The sequence below is a fragment of the Salvelinus alpinus genome, chromosome 15 (assembly GCF_045679555.1).
Source record: "Salvelinus alpinus chromosome 15, SLU_Salpinus.1, whole genome shotgun sequence".
In the NCBI taxonomy this organism is placed as follows: domain Eukaryota; kingdom Metazoa; phylum Chordata; class Actinopteri; order Salmoniformes; family Salmonidae; genus Salvelinus; species Salvelinus alpinus.
The window spans coordinates 41,395,564-41,418,133 of record NC_092100.1 but is presented as its reverse complement, the minus strand read 5'-3'; the positions used below and the strand labels follow the sequence as shown (position 1 = coordinate 41,418,133).

General features: G+C 43.9%; 2 protein-coding genes across 2 annotated transcripts; one reads left to right on the top strand and one right to left on the bottom strand.

Moving 5' to 3' along the window:
* Nucleotides 1-1,232: 1,232 nt before the first annotated feature.
* LOC139540099 (achaete-scute homolog 1b-like) lies at nucleotides 1,233-3,066 on the bottom strand. Its single transcript, XM_071343663.1, has one exon. It carries the CDS (start codon nucleotides 2,816-2,818, stop codon nucleotides 2,207-2,209), a length of 612 nt encoding a protein of 203 aa, XP_071199764.1. The 5' UTR covers nucleotides 2,819-3,066; the 3' UTR covers nucleotides 1,233-2,206.
* Nucleotides 3,067-9,895: 6,829 nt separating this feature from the next.
* LOC139540098 (interferon regulatory factor 7-like) lies at nucleotides 9,896-22,381 on the top strand. Its single transcript, XM_071343662.1, has 10 exons — nucleotides 9,896-10,038; nucleotides 10,373-10,523; nucleotides 10,702-10,870; nucleotides 11,024-11,121; nucleotides 11,259-11,319; nucleotides 11,445-11,513; nucleotides 11,676-11,881; nucleotides 19,088-19,289; nucleotides 21,050-21,165; nucleotides 21,496-22,381. Exons 1-10 carry the CDS (start codon nucleotides 10,031-10,033, stop codon nucleotides 21,664-21,666), a joined length of 1,251 nt encoding a protein of 416 aa, XP_071199763.1. The 5' UTR covers nucleotides 9,896-10,030; the 3' UTR covers nucleotides 21,667-22,381.
* Nucleotides 22,382-22,570: the final 189 nt, after the last annotated feature.

The following is a 22,570-nucleotide window of genomic DNA, read 5'->3' as shown; positions in this document are numbered from 1 at the left end:
TATATGGAACAAATTTCAGTTCTATATAGAGCCTTAAGGGGTGCCATATATGAAGCATCCAGATGCTGTTATTCTAAGAGTGTAGACTCATTCCATTGCTTATCAAAATGTTGGTATCTGTTTCGTAAATCCTGAGTCAGTATGTTTTAGAATTCAACCCAAATTACGCAAAACATATTGGCCTTGCATATTATATCAGCCTCGATCCCAGCTCTTACAGTTGGGTTTTATTATGATTCCAAAGAGAGATAAAGTAGCCTATACCCGATGAAATTAAACGAGTTATTTCTCTTTCTGCCTCGTAGGTTCTGGCATCGATGTTTATTTACAATGGAGGCTCCCCCATAATACGCATAATGAGACGCAAAGGCAGACACAATAGTGCGCACAATGGGGTGCTGTGCTCTCCATTTCGCAGGAGATGGGCTTTTTGATTGGGTTGTGTGCGCCCTGAAAAACACAGTCGGGGATAAAAGTAGTCTACAAACCAAGGTTTTATTTAGACTGTTCTCAATCGGCCAATAAGAATTTTTGACCCGCTGCGTTGTCTTCCTGACTTTCGCTGAGCCATATTTCAAAGTGACTATAGGGCCTACCCCTTTGAAGAAAGTGAATAGTATATACCTCTCCCTCCCTCCCTCCCTCCCTCCATCTCTCTCTCTCTCTATCGCCCGCCCGCATACCCTCCCTCCCTCTGTAAAAAGTGACTACCCCTTTGAAGAAAGTTAATAGTATATACCTCTCCCTCCATCTCTGTATCGCCCGCCCGCCCGCTCTCTCTCTCTATATATATATATCGCCTTCCCTCCCACCCTCCGTTCCAGGCCCTCCGTGTTATTAGGCGGAGAGAAAGCGAATGAAAAAGAAACAATGCAGTGCATGAAACGTAATATTAATCTCCCCGTTCTTTATACAGACAAAGCGCAAGGCATGGTGCACGTCTTTAAATGGTTATTGAGTGTTCACACAGCTGCGCAGTTCTCCCTTGTGTGCCAAAACAGCTTGGTAAATGGTCAGACTTGGTCTTTGAATAGAACCTCAGAAGAAGTCTCTGTTTGCTCAGTGCAGACCATCAGATATATTTGTAAATCTGATTCAAGTGTGTCTACATAATAATCAAATCATATAGCATATTATTTGTGAGTATGCCTGTTAGGCATATACCTACTATTTGACAAGGCTGAGAAAATAAATTAAAAACTTTGTCCACATAATAATGCAACAACATCATATAATTTAATATAAATAGAGATATCTTTATTCATAAAAAAAACTGTTTACACAAAATAAATCTGTTAAAATCGCATATGTACACTTTAGGGGGCTACGAAAAACGGAGAGCAAGTGCATACATTGATAAAGGTCTTCATACCACGTAAAACCCTTCAATCTTTCACGGGAGGATGTAAAATATATTGTGACCAATCGCATGACGCAGACATATGTGCCAATTCAATTGTCCAGTTGTCCAGTCATACTTATCACATCTCATGAGCTCTCACTGTCAGCAAAGTGGCGGTGTTGGTGGTTGCAGAAGATTTGTTTTTATCTCAATTAACAAAAATAAGTCTTTATATTTAAAAAATAATAATTTCAATTTCAGACAATGTACACCAACAAAGTTTATTTCAGATGGCGGGTCATCTTCGATACAATCTCCCCATCAGATGCAGTCAGTTGAAGGAGTCTTGCCCTTATCTGAAACTGGTGTCAACAGCAAAGTCCTTGAGCCACAACCGTGTACCTCTTCTGGGCTACTGTGCGGACTGCACCGATGCTGTTTCATTTATTAATGCACTTATTCAAAGTCATCAATAAATAAATAATTCCAAGCGTCACCTTGCAGTCATTCGACGCTTTGTCCATGCGTGAGCGCACACAGTATCTCCCCTGTTGTTCCGAGGGGAACCAAAGGGCCGTTCGTTGTACTCCCTCCTCTCTTGTAGCATAGCAACGGTAACTCCGCTTTACTTTCCTCTTTCTTATTGCTTTCCACCTGCAAACGCTGCCTGGTGAGGGGAGAGAGAGAGTAAGTCGGTGCCAAGAGAGTGTTCACGGGTGCCTCACCTTGCAGAGTGAATCGAATAACTTGACATTATTTTCAACTTCGAGTCACTTCTGTCAGAAGAAACCCCTGCCTATACACAGGTGCCCTGCCTATACACAGGTGCTGTGGGATGGTAACGACAATTAGGCTACCGGTGTCTCAGTATCTGTCGAACCAGGTGGTAAAGTCCAGCAGCTCCTGCTCCTCGGAGCTCAGCGGCTCATAGCTCCCCTCGTCGGAGGAACAGGTGGAGTGGGGTGACTCTGGCTCCGCCGAGTAGCTGTTGGAGATGGTAGGGGAAGGCACCCCGCACTGGAAGGCGGCTGACACAGCATCATGCTCGTCTAGTAGCTGCTGCAGAGCTCGAATATACTCCACGGCGGACCGCAGCGTCTCCACTTTGCTCATCTTCTTGTTGGCTGCCCCGTTGGGCACGTGCTGACGCAGCGTCTGAAAGCCCATGTTGACCTGCTTGACTCGGTTCCTCTCGCGCTCGTTTCGCCGAGCCACGGCAACGGGGAGTTGCTGAGGGATGGAGTAGCCGAGTCCGTTAAAACTGAGCCGCCGCTTGCAGCGCAGGAGCTCCGGGGAGCTGGAGCGCTGTCTTTTCAGCACGGTGGTCTTGCTTTGGTAGCCGGCTGCAGTGGTGTCATTGGGAATTGCGCACTCCTGGGCTGGAGCGTGCAGGGTGATGGTGGTGCGTCTCTCCGTCAGTACAAATGGGCATGCGTTCTGCGCCAGTTGCGTGGTGGTGATGGTGGTAGTCTCCATCTTGGTCGGTGGTGAGACAGGCCTACTGACAGATGGGATTTGCAACAGCGCACCCTCACTGACAGAGAAGAAGATAAGAAAGTATAGATAGAGGTTGACAGTGCACTGCTCTCGTGTCCTTCGCGTGGGGACCGTGTGGCTATAGCTGAAGCGCTGTGGCTTTTTGGTGTCCAAGTCTTTCTTGACCGCGCTTGCTTACTCCACGAGCCGATCTGACCCAAACTTTGGCAGCACTCCTCTTTTCAACACGCGCCCCACACACCCCACCCCTTTGGAGATGCACGCTTCCCCGCGAGGCCCCGCCCCGCTGTGTGATTCTTCTGCTAGCCTACTCCGCGAGCCAGGCGCGTGGCTCCAGGAGCTCAATAAACAATCCCGAGCTTTCACTGCGCAAGGAGCACGCGCTGGGCTCATTTACATTCCAATGTCTCCAACTTGAAAGCCCAGTGGTGGATTCAAACGGCCTGCAACCGGGCAAAAGGAAAGCAAGACAGAGAGAAAGAAAAAAAATAGGAGAGAATGAAAAAAGTGAATGGTTTGGTGCTTTAAATGCCTTTTGAATTTGACAATGTACCCCTGGCACGTCTTCAAATTATCAGTCTCTCCCCTTCCACCCTTCTCCTCGCTCTTTAAAATCTCAAATACCAAGGACGCTTCTCCGGTATCCAGGCTACAGCCATTAAGAAGAAAATAAAAAGGCAAGCGTGTCTCTGTGTAGAATTATAGACCTTCCATAGAAACACGATTCATTTAAGGTAATATGAGTTGTGGGTATGTCTGCCGTGCCCAATGACCGCACAACGAGTGCGCTACAGGTGCACATTGTCTGCATAGAGATTCAAGCATCTACTGCCTGGCAATATTGGCAGCTGACGATCGGTTGGATTCTGTGCCATTCCAACACTCAAATGCAAGCCTCAATTGTCATTCGTAAAACGTATATTCGCAAATATGGATTTGGGTGTTTAGGCTACAAATATGTTATAACTAGGCCTATTCAACGAGGCAGTTATTACGCACATTGGACGTATTAATAAATATACAACTTTAGGTACCACCCTGAACTTTGTGTTTTCGTTTGAGGCGATTTTCCCCTTGGTCAATGTTGGATTGTCGTTTTCAGCACCACATTCGACTGGACAGCACGTTGCAACAACAGTCCTTACGTTATTTATGGTCAAATGGCTGCACAAACCTAATCCTCCACATAATGTGTAAAAAGGACAATAGGCCTTTTGATTATTCCTCATTCCATTTGTTTATAGAATGCAACATTTTGTATGATAACTCGTAACATTCTTTCCGCTCTTACAAAAACGTTAGTGAACTGAGCGATTTTCAACAAATAGTCTCAAATTGAAATCAATGCTCTTCTACGGCTCTCGTTGTGTATTGTAAACTAATATTACATTCAACGAGACATCTCGAATATCTTGTCAAGTCGCGTAAAAATAAACACGTAGTGACCTCTGGCGATGAAAACAAGACATCAAGCCGTACAATCGTTGTATCTTTCCATATCGCTATCGGCCAGTAGAGAGCAGCAGTGCATAAGCTTCAAGATTGGTGCTATGGCTTTTCAAAGGAACCGTATTTCAATAGGCCACTTTCCTATTATGGTATTGATTATTATTTTGTCTCCGAGTTAAAATGATGCACCAACAAGAACACAATAGACTACTACAGCGGGCCATTCTTGATACACACGGGTAACTGTTGAGCATGAAAAACTCAGCAGCGTTGCAGTTCTTGACACAAACAGGTGCGCCTGGCACCTAATACCATACCCCATTCAAAGGCACTAAAATATTTTGTCTTGCCCATTTACACTGAATGGCACACACACACAATCCATGTCCTAATTGTTTCAAGGCGTATTATTTAACCTGTCTCCTCCACTTCATCTACATGGATTGAAGAGGATTTAACAAGTGACATCAATAAGGGATCATAATTTTCACCTGGATTCACCTAGTCAGTCTGTCATGGAAAGAACAAATGTTCTTAATGTTTTGTACACTCAGTGTATACAGCACCTGTCAAAAGTTTGGAACACCTACTCATTCAAGGGTTTTTCTTTATTTGTACTATTTTCTACATTGTAGAATAAAAGTGAAGCCATCAAAACTAACATACCAGTCTATTTAGATAGTGCTGATAATTGCAGACAATTGAGAGAGGATGGAGACAGGGAGAGAGGGACAGAGACAGAAAATCAGAGACAGACTGATATAGAGAGAGGAAGGTATACATATAGACAGAATGGCAGAATGGTGTGGAGGGAGACACAGACAGAAAAATCGAGAGAAATGGTTGTTTCTGATGGTCTCAATCTCCAAAGAAAAGCAGTTTGGATTTCCCCTCAAAACTCCCGGAAATACAGGGGGATCTTTGATACAGAACTCTCTCTCTTACTTGTCTGCTCAACAATACATGCTCTCCTCTCTGTGCTGCAAAATGCTGAATCATTTAGGTATACTGGTAAGAAACTGGTAAGAAAGTTTGGCCACAATCCAGTGTCTAAACTGTCTTACCGGTATGATGCATGTTTCTAGTATGACAAGTGCTAATCACAAAAATGATTTTTTTCAAGAGATTTTCCTAAACATTTCTGAATTAATCCTTTGACCTTGACACACACTTGAGTAAATCTCTACCCACACTTCTCCATTCTCCACCAAAGGCCTGTGCCACACACCAACAGTGTGTGTGTGTGGCCGCGTGCGTGCATGTGTGTGTGAATAGGGATGTGAAAACTGCACTTTAGCATCTGAATGAGGGAGCTACATCCTTCCCCGAGCCGGTCCAGGGGCCTACACCCAGCCACAGAGCCACAGGGGCCTGCTCCTACAAAAAGACAAACCACCGATTAGGGCACAACAACTATTTCAATGAGAGGGAAGAGAGAAGTGTTCAGCTGGAGTGGATTTCACTTCCTCATTGTTGAGACAGACATGGTGGAGCATGTGTAGGTATAAGACTACATTGAGTCCATTTACCACACAGGTAAACCAGAGTGTGATGCCTTGATTAGGCTCACTGAGGCAGTGAAGATAGGTCAGACTATGCTAAATACAGGCTTCCTTGAGACAAATAGAGAGAGTACTAGACTGCCACAGTGGTTGTAGTGATAGTGACTGAAATAGTAATAGACAGTGATATGACTTTTGCTTTTTCATCACTGTGTGGCGGCCTACCATTGCTTCCTACTCATTGCGTGTGGGTGGGAGGACACAGATCTAGGATAAGGAGGAAATATGATTATTATACATCCTGTATGTCAGTGTGGTTGTATTAAAAGAGAATGGTTGGGAAAAGGAACTGTTATTCTAGGCCCAGCTGAGGAGACAATATTAGAGGTTCTCCCGTCAAGAAGAGGGCGTACCCACCCCCTCTCACTCAGCTCACTGTCACAGATGTGGGGTTGTAAATAGGAACAATGCGTAATCTTGTATTTACAGTGAAGTTTCATAAGTAACAATCTGTGGTGAGCCACCCTGGATCCTCTCGACCAATAGCACGTCACTCATAGCAGATGTTGTGGGTTATAGTTAGCCCACAAACCCTGGACTCCAACCCAATCCACTACTACTGTCCAGGCAAGTGGCCACATGGCTGAAGTAGAAGGGTGCCTTGTAGAATGAATGAATGAATGCATTAGGTCATGTTTGAATCGAACTCAAAGGGCTGTAGTGAAATGTATGCTTACTTATGACTAAATATATCTGCATTGTATCAACTTTGATATAAAATTAGAACGATTATATGATTTAAAGTCATTAGGCCTACAACATCTGTGGATTGCTGATGCAAGCACTCAAAGTTTCTGATTAAAACCATTCTAGTTGCAGGGTTCTAGGGACCTTTGTCTTCCTCTGTATGCTGGAAATCCCCATAAGATCCCAGGAGGTATTGTTCAATGTGAATGCAATGAAAGGACCTTCAGAATTTACCATATGGACCACAGTTGGCATAGGGATAAAATGTTTGTTTGTTTGTGAATTTCCACTCCTGGAGATAACATGAGACACACTTCCTGTAATTAGAAATATTTAAGCAGTGGCACGTGCTTTAAGTGCATTCTCTCTCACTAATAGCCTAGTATCCATCCACTAGCGTGATAGGGGTGTCGAAAACAAAACTAGCATGTCATTGAATTCCCATATGCATAAAATCCCTTTAGAACCAGTCAAATGGAATGTTACAGTTGTCCCATACAGGTCTACCTCCCCTCCCAGAGGACCTGAGCCCTAGGATCATGCCTCAGGACTACCTGGCCTGATGACTCCTGGGTGTCCCCAGTCTACCTGGTCGTGCTGCTGCTCCAGTTTCAACTGTTCTGCCCGCGGCTAGGGAACCCTGACCTGTTCACCGGACGTACTACTTTGTCCCGAACCTGCTGTTTTGACTCTCTCTCTCTACCGCACCTGCTCTTGACCTCTGAATTCTCAGCTATGAAAAGCCAACTGACATTTGCTCCCGAGGTACTGATCTGTTGCACCCTCTACAACCACTGATTATTATTTGACCCAACTGGTCATCTATGAATGTTTGAACATCTTGAAGAACAATCTGGCCTTAATGGCCATGTACTCTTATAATTTCCACCTGGCACAGCCAGAAGAGGACTGGCCACCCCTCAGAGCCTGGTTCCTCTCTAGGTTTCTTCCTAGGTTCCTGCCTTTCTAGGGAGTTTTTCCTAGCCACCGTGCTTCTACATCTGCATTGTTTGCTGTTTGGGGTTTTAAGCTGGGTTTCTGTATAGCACTTTGTGACATCTGCTGATGTAAAAAGGGCCTTATAAATACATTTGATTGATACAGAAGGATGGGAGTAAAATGCATGATGGGTCATTCAGTCTCCCTTAATCCAGTCTTACTGATGATTATGATGCATTACCATTACATGCTTTCCAAGACCCAATCCCAAATAAATTAATATCTCTATCTAATACCTGAAACAAAAACTCCAGAACAAGGTGCTGTATGACATTTTAACTTCCGCGAGATGCTCTACAGGCTATCAGCCTGCTGTCAAAATAGGAATAAATGCTGATCACTCTGTATAAGAGTCAGATTGACATCCTAAATGTTTGTTATGATCAGTGGTGATTTTAGCATGAAAATCTTGGTGGTGCAAACTCCCCCCCCAATTATTTTTAGATGCATGTCAGCAAAGCCACTACACAACACAACACTAAACAATACATTAATTGCACTATAACGATGACAAGCGGTGCCCACAAACATTTAGGGCCTACATAAAGCTGTCCTAACAGTAGAGCTTCTTTCCAGCACAATGGAGTGAATCCTTACCACAGCTACACCTGGCTATCAGCGGAGTCTTGTCTGGCAGCCTCGTCTTGTCAGCCTCATTTACTGCCTTTTTAAAAAACATAGCTGATATGGCTGACCATATCTCCATGGCATATTACATAATTTATGCAGCAGCATATAAGATATTTTTGGACTCACCTTGTTGTGCGCGGCGGTCCTTCTTTGGTAAATTTTGTCATCAAATAAAAATATTTACAATTCCGAGTTGGATGATAGTTCAAAACTTATTTTCCTAGTCTGACTTCCCAGTTGCAAAGCTTGCGATTAGCCAATGCCACTGATTCCTTCCAAACAACTCATTGTTGAATTCGCGATTTCCAACTTGTGTAATGTTTATGTCCAATGGCAGATGAGCGCCGATACGTTTTATCTATATTTTCTCTTCATTATTTCTCTTCATATGACAAGGATTAAAAACAATTTGCCAGTAGACTTGATTCATGATGATGACTGCTAACTAAGATTGGGAAAGTATGATGTTGACATGATCAGTCCAATCAAACTACTGTACATATAACGTGATTTGACGTCATTTCTGTGACCAATGACCTTGAGCCTTCTTGAAAGGGAACTTGTAATATAACTATGGTAGGACCCAAAGGGCTGAAACTTTGGATGTCTACCATTACTAAAGGACTGAAGCTAGGCGATTGCAGAAGGTCCCCATAAGTGACAGATTTCTGAGCCAATCACGGTGCAATGCTCCTATTTTCTGCTGATCCGCCCCACCACCACAGAAAGCACTGAGCTAGGCTGAAACACCTGCATTTTGGAGCTGCCTTACTCAAGAAAACAAAAAAGAGACCGTGGTTGTATGCGGCTTTATTAACTCAATTATATATATATATATATATATATATATATATATATATATATATATATATATATATACATTGTAATGAAACAGCAGGGAGCAGGTCTCGAACCCTCGACCTTCTAGCCCGAAGTCCGGCGCGCTATCGACTCTGCCGCAAAAGCATGCTCGTGTGGTAGAGTCGATTTCTACGCTTAAACCCAGGGTCATTACACTACTCCCTCCTTTCAAAGAGCGCGTCCTCGCGCTAGCTTGCGACTCTATGTCTTACAGGAACGCGCTCACCGGCCAAGCACACACACTGTCGTGGATGCAAGGTCCGATCACTTCTGACACCAATGTAATGAAACAGGAGGGAGCAGGTCTCGAACCCTTGACCTTCTAGCCCGAGGTCCAGCGCGAAAAGCATGCTTGTGCGGTAGAGTCGATTTCCGAGTTTATAAACCCAGGGTCATTACAGGGTCCAGGGTCATTTTTTACATTGTTTGCAAACTGATATGAGACACGTATTAATGCCAAAATAACATACAAGCCCCACAAAAAATAATATTTATATTTTGGGGGGGGGGGGGGGGGAAATGTGGGTCTCAGAGCCCCACCTGCCCTGAATGAAGGGTCGCCACTGGTTATGATACAGCCTATTATGTGTTGTATATTAATGACCCTGACACAGTTTGATTGCAGAAAAATTGCCCATTTTGCTTGTTTCGTTATAATTTGTTGACTGAACAAGAAGATGATGCAATCAAGAATGTGCGATCTATCGTCTCAGCATAATTTTCACTTTCAGACCGACGTTTCTCAATGCTCAACACAATTTGTTACACTCAATCAATGAGTTGGATACACATAGGTGCAATAGATTAAGGTACACAACCAACTGTGAGAATACATAATACATTAATCTCGTCATCTCTGTTCAATGGGGAAGTCCAACTATATGACATCACGACGCCTATAAAACGTCCCTGCCCGGCATTGAACTGAAAACAATTAGAACACTTACATAGTAGTACACGTCCACAGTCAAACAGAAATAGCCGACGCGTTTCAGCATTAAAGATGCAAAGGTAAGTAACATTTTTCATATCTGTACGTCAGGTAAACAGAGATCATTTTCTAGTGATCTGCAGATTATAGTAGTTAAATTGATAAATGTAGAATAGAGTTCGATTGATATTTTCAAGAGCTCGGCTATGCTTAGTGAATGTACTGTGCTTTTAGGCTACTGTTAAAAAAACAATGTTACATATTTCATTGATTGTTGCGAGGTAGTGCAATGGTAGTCTCTCTCTGGAATAAAGACGTGCTCTTTCAATGACACTTCACTCACCAATGTTGCCGATATACTGCCCCTCTTTTTATAAGTATGTAGGCTATTTGCTTTCTCCCTGCATGTTTCAGCTGCAAACCTCAGTTCGGTGACTGGCTGATAGAACAGGTGCGGACCGAGCAATACACCGGTTTGTTCTTTATTGACAACAATAAGTTCAGAGTCCCGTGGAAACACAATTCTAGGAAGGATTGCTCCGAGGACGACCTTAAAATATTCAGGGTAAGGAATATATTGTGGAAGGTGGCCAGAGCTCTGCAGAAATTCCAGGCAATAGAGGCTGTGGCTTGATTGTGAACTGCAGTGCATGAATCATTACATGTTGTATGTATAATGATCTAATAAGTAACTTGTTATGATGACAGTTCAATTCTATGGCACATCAATTATCTGGTTACAGGAATGGGCAGTGGTCAGCGGGAAAATCAATGAGCATCGCAATGACAAGGCAAAGTGGAAGACCAACTTCCGCTCTGCACTGAACAGCCTGTGCAGGCGTTTCAAGATGGTGGAAGACCACTCCAAGGACTCAAACGACCCCCATAAAGTCTACCTGGTCATCAATGAGTGTAAGATCACTATGGCCTGTGTAACTTAAGTGCCACAAGACTGTTTGCCTGCTGAACTAAAGCCTAGGCATTAGCTCAGGTAGCCAACTGGAGTCTCCTCTTGCCCCAATTGTTTTAAATGCATTTTCTTTTCTTTTTTCTTTTTTTTTACAGATAACTATGAGAGCCCGCACATAGAAGAAATCACTCTGGAGAACTATGGCATTGACTGTGCTCTCACCCCTACAGAAAACACTCCCCCAGGCATGGAGGTATAGTAACAGTACATCTATATTGAACCAGGAGCTGGTTATTTAACCCTGCCCTGATAGAAACAATGATTCTAGTATAAAAATTAAAAAAAGACAAACTTGTTAAATCTGAATGTATTTTTCACCCCTCCAAACAGCATGATATACTGAACTTTAGCAACCTAACCTTGAACCCCCTAGACCTGATCCAACACACAGGTACAGCACCTCCCCACCTGTAGAAAGTAACTCCTTACAATGGGTTGTTAATGACAAACATTTTAAATACAAATTCTGGAAAAAGCTTGATAATGACATATGACACAACTCTTTTTCTTCTCAAGAGAACTCTATACCGGTACACACACACTACCCAGTGCCACCAGTCCTAGTACAGCAGCCATACTACCAAGGTATGCCAGGGCCATACAGCCACAAGTCAAGGAAAAATCCACACATCCAACTTGTTGTGTAAATAGCATTTTACCATGTCTTTTCTGTACTGGAAAATAAAGTGCATTTCACTCATGCAGTACAATGTGACTTATTTGATGACCTTTCCGATCTCCCAACAGTTAATCCGGATGCCCTGCTCAACCTGCCTGCCGCCAACTCATCCCTCTGGGACTTGGAGATCACCATCTCCTATAGGGGGAGCGAGATGCGAAAGACCCAGGTGTCAGGCCCCAGGGTTCAGCTCCACTACCAGTGTAATGCTCTCGAGCCCAACACCCAGCCCCTCTGCTTCCCCAGCACATACGGGCTGCCAGACCACAAACAGGTACAGTACAGAAGCCCACCTGGTGCTGCTACCATTCACCTGCACTATCTGTGGTTCTGTGTACATGCCTGTGGTTTTCCAATATGTGTCTTTATTAGGGATGTACGATATATCGGTGAACATATCGGAATCAGACGCTATTAGCTAAAAATGCCAACATTGGTATCGCCCGATGTCTAGTTTAACGGCGACGTGAAAAACCAACCTCAAAGCTGACGTGCATACATATGACGCCACGTACAATTTTGCGCTAAACATGCAACACCGCATTCCTAACCTAGCCCACAATGTCTGCTGTGTGGATCGAGTAGTTAACAAGTCAGGCAGTCATTTAAAAGAGTAAGAACATTTCAGCGAAAACTCAAAGGCAAAATCCATTAACGCCAAGATAATGAATTCATTGCCCTTGACAATCAACCGTTCTGTCGCGGGTGATGTTGGCTTTCGCGACTGGCTGAGAACCGGTACACACTAACGTTACCAAGTGTGCTAATGTTCAGATGTTGCCCTAACGGAGTTCCACAGTAATAGCTTCACGACATACTATGGAACACAGTTTGAGTCTGTGTGTACAAAAAAATACATGTCAAATAACATTGTTCTATTATAGAATGTTGTGTGTTCTGAATTTGCACGTGTAAGCCAAGTACCACTATCAGTAGCACTGTCAAAGCTGTACAAAAAAAAAGTCTGCAAACACCGGCCACGAGCTGTATTTACAATACTGCATTATTTGTTTGACTGCAACTTCTGGGCTAGCTAGCTTTAGCTTGGTACCTAGCTAACACCAATATGACCAGTAGAAACTGCAGTCATTTTCACTATTCTTAGAAATGATTTAGGAATCCTTGAGTAACTATTGTTCACCTATTGAACTTCAGTTCATGAAAATAAATGGCTAGCCAGCTACTTAACCCTGTTGCCCAAAGCTAACGTTATAAGCAGCCAGCTAGCTTCATCTGGCTAGTGACGCTCGACCTGACCGGGTTGTGTTGTGAAGCTAGCCACAATAAGGATTAGGCACAAAAGTACCTAGTTGAAAGTGATGCAGAAGGTTACAATTGGTGGAATGATGCTATATTTGGACTAGATAATGTTAAAAAAGGTTGGAATGTGAAGCAATAAAATGGGGTGTCAGTCTACTCTGTGACACCCACAGAACACAACTTTGAAGAGTTAATGCAAATATTAGCATTGTAGCTCTTATCACGTGACTGTGAAATCACCTCCCCAGTCAGCCTATGGTGTGTATTGACATTCATATTGCACTGTACAGCTTTACCTAAGGATTGGGGATCAATGAAATGGTAACAGTCAACTCTGAGTACGATGTTGGGAATTGAGTAATCAGACACCAAAACATCCACGCGGTACATACTACCTAAATTGGCCCGACCAACCAGTGCTCCCGCACATTGGCTAACCGGGCTATCTGCATTGTGTCCCACCACCCGCCAACCCCTCTTTTTACGCTACTGCTACTCTGTTCATCATATATGCATAGTCACTTTAACCATACCTACATGTACATACTGCCTGACTAACCGGTGTCTGTATATAGCCTTGCTACTCTTATTTTCAAATGTCTTTTTACTGTTTTATTTCTTTACTTACCCACACACACACCTTTTTCGCACTATTGGTTGGAGCCTGTAAGTAAGCATGTCACTGTAAGGTCTACACCTGTTGTATTCGGCGCACGTGACAAATAAACTGATTTGATTCAGTATTGTTTTTCCTCTGGAATATTGTTCAATACACACAGGTTGACAAATGTGGCTTAATTCAGTTTCAGAGTCCTGCAATAAGAGCTATGATAATGTTCTCTGGGTGTCACTGAGTAGACTGATAGCCCATGTCATTGATCCACAATCCATAGGTAAGACTTTTTTTCACTGTACAGCATGCCTCCAATGCAATTCTAAAGTGTATTACGTCCAGTGTGATTTCAACAGATTTGTCAAATTAACAACATTCCAACCTTGTTTAGCATGATCTATTCCATTAGGGCATAAATCTACAATTTGCATCACTGTCAATGACAGCCTTCAAAATAAATGTAACGGAAAAGTCCACATTTTACTTAACCAGGTAGGCCAGTTGAGAACAAGTTCACATTTACAACTGCGACCTGGCCAAGATAAAGCAAAGCAGTGCGACAAAAACAACAGTTACAAATGGGATAAACAAATGTACAGTCAAGAACACAATAGAAAAAGCTGTATACAGTGTGTGCAAATGAGGTAAGGCAATAAATAGGCCAATAGTGGTGAAGTAATTACAATTGAGCAATTTAAACTGGTGTGATATGTGCAGATAAGGATGTGCAAGTAGAAATACTGGTGTGCAAAAGAGCAGAAAAACAAATATGGGGATGAGGTAGGTGGTTCGATGGGCTATTTACAGATGGGCTGTGTGCAGCGATCGGTAAGCTGCTCTGACAGTTGACGCTTAAACTTCAGTGAGGGAGATGTGTCTCCAACTTCAGTGATCTTTGCAATTCGTTACAGTCATTGGCAGCAGAGAACTGGAAGGAAAGGAGGTGTTGGCTTTGGGGATGGACCAGTGAAATATACCTGCTGGAGCACATGCTACGGGTGGGTGTTGCTATGGTGACCAGTGAGAAGACGGAGCATTACCTAGCAAAGACTTTTAGATGACCTGGAGCCAGTGGGTTTGGCGACAAATATGTAGTGAGGGCCAGCCAACGAGAGCATACAGGTCGCAGTGGTGGGTAGTATATGGGGCTTTGGTGACAAAACGGATGGCACTGTGATAGACTGCATCCAATTTGCTGAGTAGAGTGTTGGAGACTATTTTTTTTAAAATTACATCGCCGAAGTCAAGGATCGGTAGGATAGTCAGTTTTACGAGGGTATGTTAGGCAGCATGAGTGAAGGAGGCTTTGTTGTGAAATAGGAAGCCGACTCTAGATTTAATTTGGGATTTGGAGATGCTTAATGAGTCTAAGGAGAGTTTACAGTCTGGCCAGACACCTAGAATATGTGGACAACTATAAATACCTAAGTCAGAACCGTCCAGAGTAGTGATGCGGGTGCGGGCAGCGATCGGTTGAAGCGCGTGCATTTCGTTTTACTAGCATTTTAAAAGCAGTTGGAGGCTATGGAAGGAGCGTTGTATGGCGTTGAAGCTCGTTTGTGTCCAAAGAAAGGCCTGATGTATACAGGATAGTGTCGTCTGCGTATAGGTGGATCAGAGAATCACCAGCAGCAAGAGTGACATCATTGAGAGAGCTATATATATCACAAAAGTGAGTACACCCCTCACATCTTTGTAAATATTAGAGTATATCTTTTCATGTGACAACACTGAAGAAATGACACTTTGCTACAATGTAAAGTAGTGAGTGTACAGCTTGTATAACAGTGTAAATTTGCTGTCCCCTCAACTCAACACACAGCCATTAATGTCTAAACCGCTGGCAACAAAAGTGAGTACACCTCTAAGTGAAAATGTCCAAATTGGGCCCAATTAGCCACTTTCCCTCCCCGGTGTCATGTGACTCGTTAGTGTTACAAGGTCTCAGGTGTGAATGGGGAGCAGGTGTGTTAAATATGGTGTCATCGCTCTCACACTCCCTCATACTGACTGGTCACTGGAAGTTCAACATGGCACCTCATGGCAAAGAACTCTCTGAGGATCTGAAAAAAAGAATTGTTGCTCTACATAAATATGGCCTGGGCTATAAGAAGATTGCCAAGACCCTGAAACTGAGCTGCAGCACGGTGGCCAAGACCATACAGCGGTTTAACTGGACAGGTTCCACTCAGAACAGGCCTCGCCATGGTCAACCAAAGAAGTTGAGTGCACGTGCTCAGCGTCATATTCAGAGGTTGTCTTTGGGAAATAGACGTATGAGTGCTGCCAGCATTGCTGCAGAGGTTGAAGGGGTGGGGGGTCAGCCTGTCAGTGCTCAGACCATACGCAGTACACTGCAACAAATTGGTCTGCATGGCTGTCGGCTCAGAAGGAAGCCTCTTCTAAAGATGATGCACAAGAAAGCCCGCAAACAGTTTGCTGAAGACAAGCAGACTAAGGACATGGATTACTGGAACCATGTCCTGTGGTCTGATGAGACCAAGAAACTTATTTGGTTCAGATGGTGTCAAGTGTGTGTGGCGGCAACCAGGTGAGGAGTACAAAGACAAGTGTGTCTTGCCTACAGTCAAGCATGGTGGTGGGAGTGTCATGGTCTGGGGCTGCATGAGTGCTGCCGGCACTGGGGAGCTACAGTTCATTGAGGGAACCATGAATGCCAACATGTACTGTGACATACTGAAGCAGAGCATGATCCCCTCCCTTCGGAGACTGGGCCGCAGGGCAGTATTCTAACATAATAACGACCCCAAACACACCTCCAAGACGACCACTGCCTTGCTGAGGGTAAAGGTGATGGACTGGCCAAGCATGTCTCCAGACCTAAACCCTATTGAGCATCTGTGGGGCATCCTCAAACGGAAAGTGGAGGAGTGCAAGGTCTCTAACATCCACCAGCTCCGTGATGTCGTCATGGAGGAGTGGAAAAGGACTCCAGTGGCAACCTGTGAAGCTCTGGTGAACTCCATGCCCAAGAGGGTTAAGGCAGTGCTGGAAAATGATGGTGGCCACACACAATATTGACACTTTGGGCCCAATTTGGACATTTTCACTTAGGGGTGTACTCACTTTTGTTGCCAGCGGTTTAGACATTAATGGCTGTGAGTTATTTTGAGGGGACAGCACATTTACACTGTTATACAAGCTGTACACTCACTACTTTACATTGTAGCAAAGTGTTATTTCTTCAGTGTTGTCACATGAAAAGATATACTCAAATATTTACAAAAATGTGAGGGGTGTACTCACTTTTGTGATATACCGTATATATATATATACACACAGCGACGAGTCGCCCCGAGTATTGAACCCTGTGGCACCCCCATAGACTGCCAGAGTTCCGGACAACAGGCCCTCCGATTTGACACACTGAACTCTGTCTGAGAAGTAGTTGGTGAACCAGGCGAGGCAGTCATTAGAGAAACCAAGGCTGTTGAGTCTGCCGATAAGAATGCGGTGATTGACAGTCGAAAGCCTTTGCCAGGTCGACGAAGATGGCTTGAAAACCAGATTGCATAGCGGAGAAGCTACTGTGGGATTTGAAATGGTCGGTGATCTGTTAACTTGGCTTTCGAAGATTTTAGAAAGGCAGGGCAGGATGGCTATAGGTCTGTAACAGTTTGGGTCTAGAGTGTCTCCCCCTTTGAAGAGGGGATGACCACGACCGCTTTCAATCTTTAGGAATCTCAGACGATACAAAAGAGGTTGAATAGGCTAGTAATAGGGGTTGCAACAATGGCGGCGTATAATTTTAGGAAGATGGTCCAGATTGTCTAGCCCAGCTGATTTGTATGGATCCAGATTTTGCAGCTCTTTCAGAACATCAGTTGTCTGGATTTGGGTGAAGAAGTGGGGGGATGGGGACTTGGGCCAGTTGCTGCGGGGTGTGCAGAGCTGTTGGCCGGGGTTGGAGTAGCCAGGTGGAAAGCATGGCCGGCCGTAGAGAAATGCTTATTGAAATTATCGTGGATTTCAGTGGTGAGTGTTTCCTAGTCTCAGTGCAGTGGGCAGCTGGGAGGAGGTACTCTTATTCTCCATGGACTTTAGTGTCCCAACACTTTTTGGAATTAGTGCTGCAGCATGCCAATTTCTGTTAGGAAAGCAAAGGCTAGCTTTTTCAAACTGACTATGTATTGGTTCCTGACTTCCCTGAAAAGTTGCATATCGCGGAGACTATTCGAAGCTAGTGCAGTACGCCACAGGGTGTTTTTGTGCTGATCAAGGGCAGTCAGGTCTGGAGTGAACCAAGTGTAACAGTTCACCTTTTAGACCGTCCCCTCGCCCCGACACGGGCGCGAACCAGGGACCCTCTGCACACATCAACAACAGTCACCCACAAAGTATCGTTACCCATCGCTCCACAAAGGCCGCGGCCCTTGCAGAGCAAGAGGAACCACTACTTCAAGGTCTCAAAGCGAGTGACGTAACCGATTGAAACGCTATTAGCGTGCACCACCGCTAACTAGCTAGCCATTTCACATCCGTTACACAAGGACTATCTGTTTTTAGGGGGGGGGGTTTAATTGAAAGGGGCATGCTTATTTAAGATGGCTAATTTATTGTGGCTAGCTTCACGTAGATGCGTCCGGCCACCATTAATCAAATAAGAACTATAAATTAGGGTTATTTTAGATGACACTTAGCTATATAGTTAGCTAACTAGCTACTGAAACGGATTGTTATTTTGCTATGTTTTTGGGGAAGAACATTGTTTGCATACATGAGCTAGTTTATTTTTATGACCAGCACTGTAGGTGCACGAGACATCTTTACCAGCAGCGTAGCATATGAATCGTTGTGACATATGAAATACGAGTGATAGTGTAATAACTACGTAAAAATATTAATTCGTTTAAATTATGTGACGTGCAGTCCTGATTGGTCAACAAGTTTGATTACATTTTAGGGTATCTGAGGAGTAAATAGAAACGTATTTTGACTTGTTGAAACAAAGTTTAGGGGTAGATTTTCTGATTCCTTTCTCTGCAAATTGAATGAGTGGATTACTCAAATCGATGGCGCCAACTAAACAGACTTTTTGGGATATAATAAAGGATTTTATCTAACAAAACGACACATGTTATAGCTGGGACCCTTTGTATGACAAATCAGAGGAAGATTTTCAAAAAGTGAATATTTAATTGTTGTATGAAACCTGTGCCGGTAGAAAAATATTTTGATGTGGGGCGCCGTCCTCAAACAATCGCATGGCATGTTTTCACTGTGATAGCTACTGTAAATCGGACAGAGTAGTTAGATTAACAAGAATTTAAGCGTTCAGCTGATATAAGACACTTATGTACCTAAATGTTTAATATCCATAATTTTTATTGTTTGAATTACGTGCCCTCCAGTTTCACCGGAAGTTGTTCCGAATGCTTAAAAGGCTGCTAAAATGTAAATATCGGTATCAGGTTTTTTGGCAAGGAAAATATAGCTATCGGCCAAAAAAAATGTAATCGGTGCATCACTAATCTTTATATGAAACTGACTGGTTAATTCCCTAGCAATATACATAGCAACAAGACGCACTGGAGACAAGCGAAATTTTATTCCAAGACTAACTTCTTTGTGCCTCAATTATACCAGATTGAATACACCAACTGCATCCTAGGAAGCGTTCAAAGGGGTCTTCTCCTCGAGGTACAAAACACTGGTATCTATGGTTACCGGCAGGACAAGTGCCACGTGTTCTCCAGTACTAGCGACCCCAGAGAGGCACACCCTGAACCCAGGAAGATGCCCCAAAATGAAATGGTACAACTGTTGAGCTTCCAGCAGTACAAAAATGGTAAATATGGCTCACTGTCCGACATTGTGTTATATATATATATATATAACACAAACTCAGCAAAAAAAGAAGCGTCCCTTTTTCAGGACCCTGTCTTTCAAATAATTTTTTAAAATCCAAATAAATTCACAGATCTTCATTGTAAAGGGTTTAAAACTGTTTCCCATGCTTGTTCAATGAACCATAAACAGTTAATAAACATGCACCGGTGGAACGGTCGTTAAGACACTAACAGCTTACAGACGGTAAGCAATTAAGGTCACAGTTCTGAAAACTTAGGACACTGAAGGTGCCTTTCTACTGACTCTGAAATACACCAAAAGAAAGATGCTCAGGGTCCCTGCTCATCTGTGTGAACATGCCTGAGGCATGCTGCAAGGAGGCATGAGGACTGCAGATGTGGCCAGGGCAATAAATCGCAATGTCCGTACTGTGAGACGCCTAAGACAGCACTACAGAGAGACAGGAAGGACAGCTGATCGTCCTCAGTGGCAGACCACGTGTAACAAGACCTGCACAGGATCGGTACATCTGAACATCACACCTGCGGGACAAGTACAGGATGGCAACAACAACTGCCCGAGTTACACCAGGAACGCACAATCCCTCATCAGTGCTCAGACTGTCCGCAATAGGCTGAGAGAGGCTGGACTGAGGGCTTGTAGGCCTGTTGTAAGGCAGGTCCTCACCAGACATCACCGGCAATGTCACCTACGGGCACAAACCCACTGTCGCTGGACCAGACAGGACTGGCAAAAAGTGCTCTTCAATGACGAGTCACGGTTTTGTCTCACGAGGTGATGGTCGGATTCACGTTTATCGTCAAAGGAATGAGATTTACACCGAGGCCTGTACTCTGGCGCGGGATCGATTTGGAGATGGAGGGTCCATCAGGGTCTGGGGCGGTGTGTCACAGCATCATCGGACTGCCTGCTATGACAAGCTCAATCTCAACGCTGTGCGTTACAGGGAAGACATCCTTTTCACTCACGTGGTACCCTTCCTGCAGGCTCATCCTGATATGACCCTCCAGCATGACAATGCCACCAGCCATACTGATTGTTCTGTGTGATTTTCTGCAAGACAGGAATGTCAGTGTTCTGCCATGGCCAGCGAAGAGCCCGGATCTCAATCCCATTGAGCACATCTGGGACCTGTTGGATCGGGGGGGTGAGGGCTAGGGCCCCCCCCTCCCAGAAATATCTGGGAACTTGCAGGTGCCTTGGTGGAAGAGTGGGGTAACATCTCAAAGCAAGAACTGGCAAATCTGATGCAGTCCATAAGGAGATTCACTGCAGTACTTAATGCGCTGTCTTAAGCGTCTCACAGTACGGACATTGCAATTTATTGCCCTGGTCACATCTGCAGTCCTCCTTGCAGCATGCCTCCTTGCAGCATGCCTAAGGCATGTTCACGCAGATGAGCAGGGACACTGAGCATCTTTCTTTTGGTGTTTTTCAGAGTCTGAGGAAAGGCCTCTTCAGTGTCCTAAGTTTTCAGAACTGACTTAATTGCCTACTATCTGTAAGCTGTTAGTGTCTTCACGACTGTTCCACAGGTGCATGTTCATTAATTGTTTATGGTTCATTGAACAAGCATGGGAAACAGTGTTTAAACCCTTTACAATGAAGATCTGTGAAGTTATTTGGATTTTTACAAATTCTTTGAAAGACCGGGTCCTGAAAGGAACTTTTGCAGTTTATGTACACATTTCTCTAAGACTGTCTGTCAGCGCTTTGACAACCATCAACCTTTTTCAGAGCTGATAGCGTTTAAGGAGAACAAGCGAGGCTCTCCTGACTATACCATCCACATGTGCTTTGGCGAGAAGTTCCCTGACGGAAAACCCCTGGAGAAGAAACTCATTGTCGTCAAGGTAACCCTTTCATGAGCTTTAAATCAGTAAGGCAACAGGCAGAATACTAACATAACCAGACATGGCTCTCCAACTACCATCCTGTAGGTTTTTGCTCCAACCCTAATCTTGCACACCTGATTTGAATAATTAGCTGGTTGAAAAGCTGAATCAGCTTAGTTCCAACTGTAGGTTCACATCAACCCCAGGAGGGTCACTCTCCTGGAACCGGGTTGGAGAGCCCTGCCCTAGAACAAACCTATATACAGTGTACTGCATATCCTATTTTTTAAATGTCTTCTCTCCACCTCTATCTCATTCCCTCTCTCTCCTATTCCCCTTCTCTTCCAGGTGGTTCCCCTGATCTGTCGTTACTTCCACGAGGTGGCCCAGGAGGAGGGGGCGTCGTCCCTTCAGAATGACAACATCAGCCTGCAGATCTCCCACCACAACAGCCTGATGGAGCTCATCAATGCCACCTGGCCCGACGGCCCACAGCACGCCATGGGGCAGTACTTCTAGACCACCAATTGTACCACATCACCAGCCCCTATCTAGAACCGGTACCGCACTACTGTATCACTTAATTTAATCTTCCAACAGGAAAGAAATGCTTAGCAAGTGGATATAATGCAACTGTGTACGACTCAAACTTGTAGATCTTTGAAAGTCAGACAAATGTTGGTGTTAGATCAGGGCTCTCCAACATTGTTCCTGGAGAGCTACAGTCCTATAGGTTTTCACTCAACCCTAATCTAGCGCACCAGACTTGAATAATTAGCTGGTTGATAAGCCGACTCAGGTTAGTTACAACTGGGGTTGGAGCGAAAACCTACAGGATGGTAGCTCTTCAGGAACAGGGTTGGAGAGCCCTGGGTTAGGTTATTCTGATCTGTATCATTTCTGTCAGTGTCATGCAGTAGTATAGGCCGTACTTCTCTTGACAGGTTAACAGAATGTGATGTTTATATATATATTTTAAATATACATCAAATCACTATCGCTGCGTGTTTTAATGTGTTCATGTATCATTTAGTGGTATTTTCTCTTCTACTGAATTCCCTTCTGGCCCTATGGGCCACACTTTAAACCTGTCTAGGTCGCTCAACCCTTCTGTTCTCTTTTGTATTGAAAAATCTGTTTTATTGTACTGAAAGTGAGCAAACTTCACCCTGGCATTAAATCACATTGTATAGTATTGCAAAACAAGATCAATAAACTTTGCCTTGTTTCCTTACTTTGGTTTACATGATTTTACCCAGTGATTTATGAAATGTTTACTTTAGTAATGTATGTCATCCCTCTTGGCTAGCGGCATCAAACACCTTATGTTTCTATCAATCAAATATATTTTAAAGTAATTTTTACTTTAGCAGTTGTCTAAGTGCTACCCAGTCTAAAACCCCAAAGGGCAAGCAATGCAGCT

Coding starts and splice junctions, on each gene's coding strand:
- LOC139540099 (XM_071343663.1), bottom strand. CDS start 2,818: ATGGAGACTACCACCATCACCACCACGCAACTGGCGCAGAACGCATGC.
- LOC139540098 (XM_071343662.1), top strand. Junction 11,514..11,675: donor ACAGCAGCCATACTACCAAG/GTATGCCAGGGC, acceptor ATCTCCCAACAG/TTAATCCGGATGCCCTGCTC. Junction 11,882..19,087: donor GGCTGCCAGACCACAAACAG/GTACAGTACAGA, acceptor CAATTATACCAG/ATTGAATACACCAACTGCAT.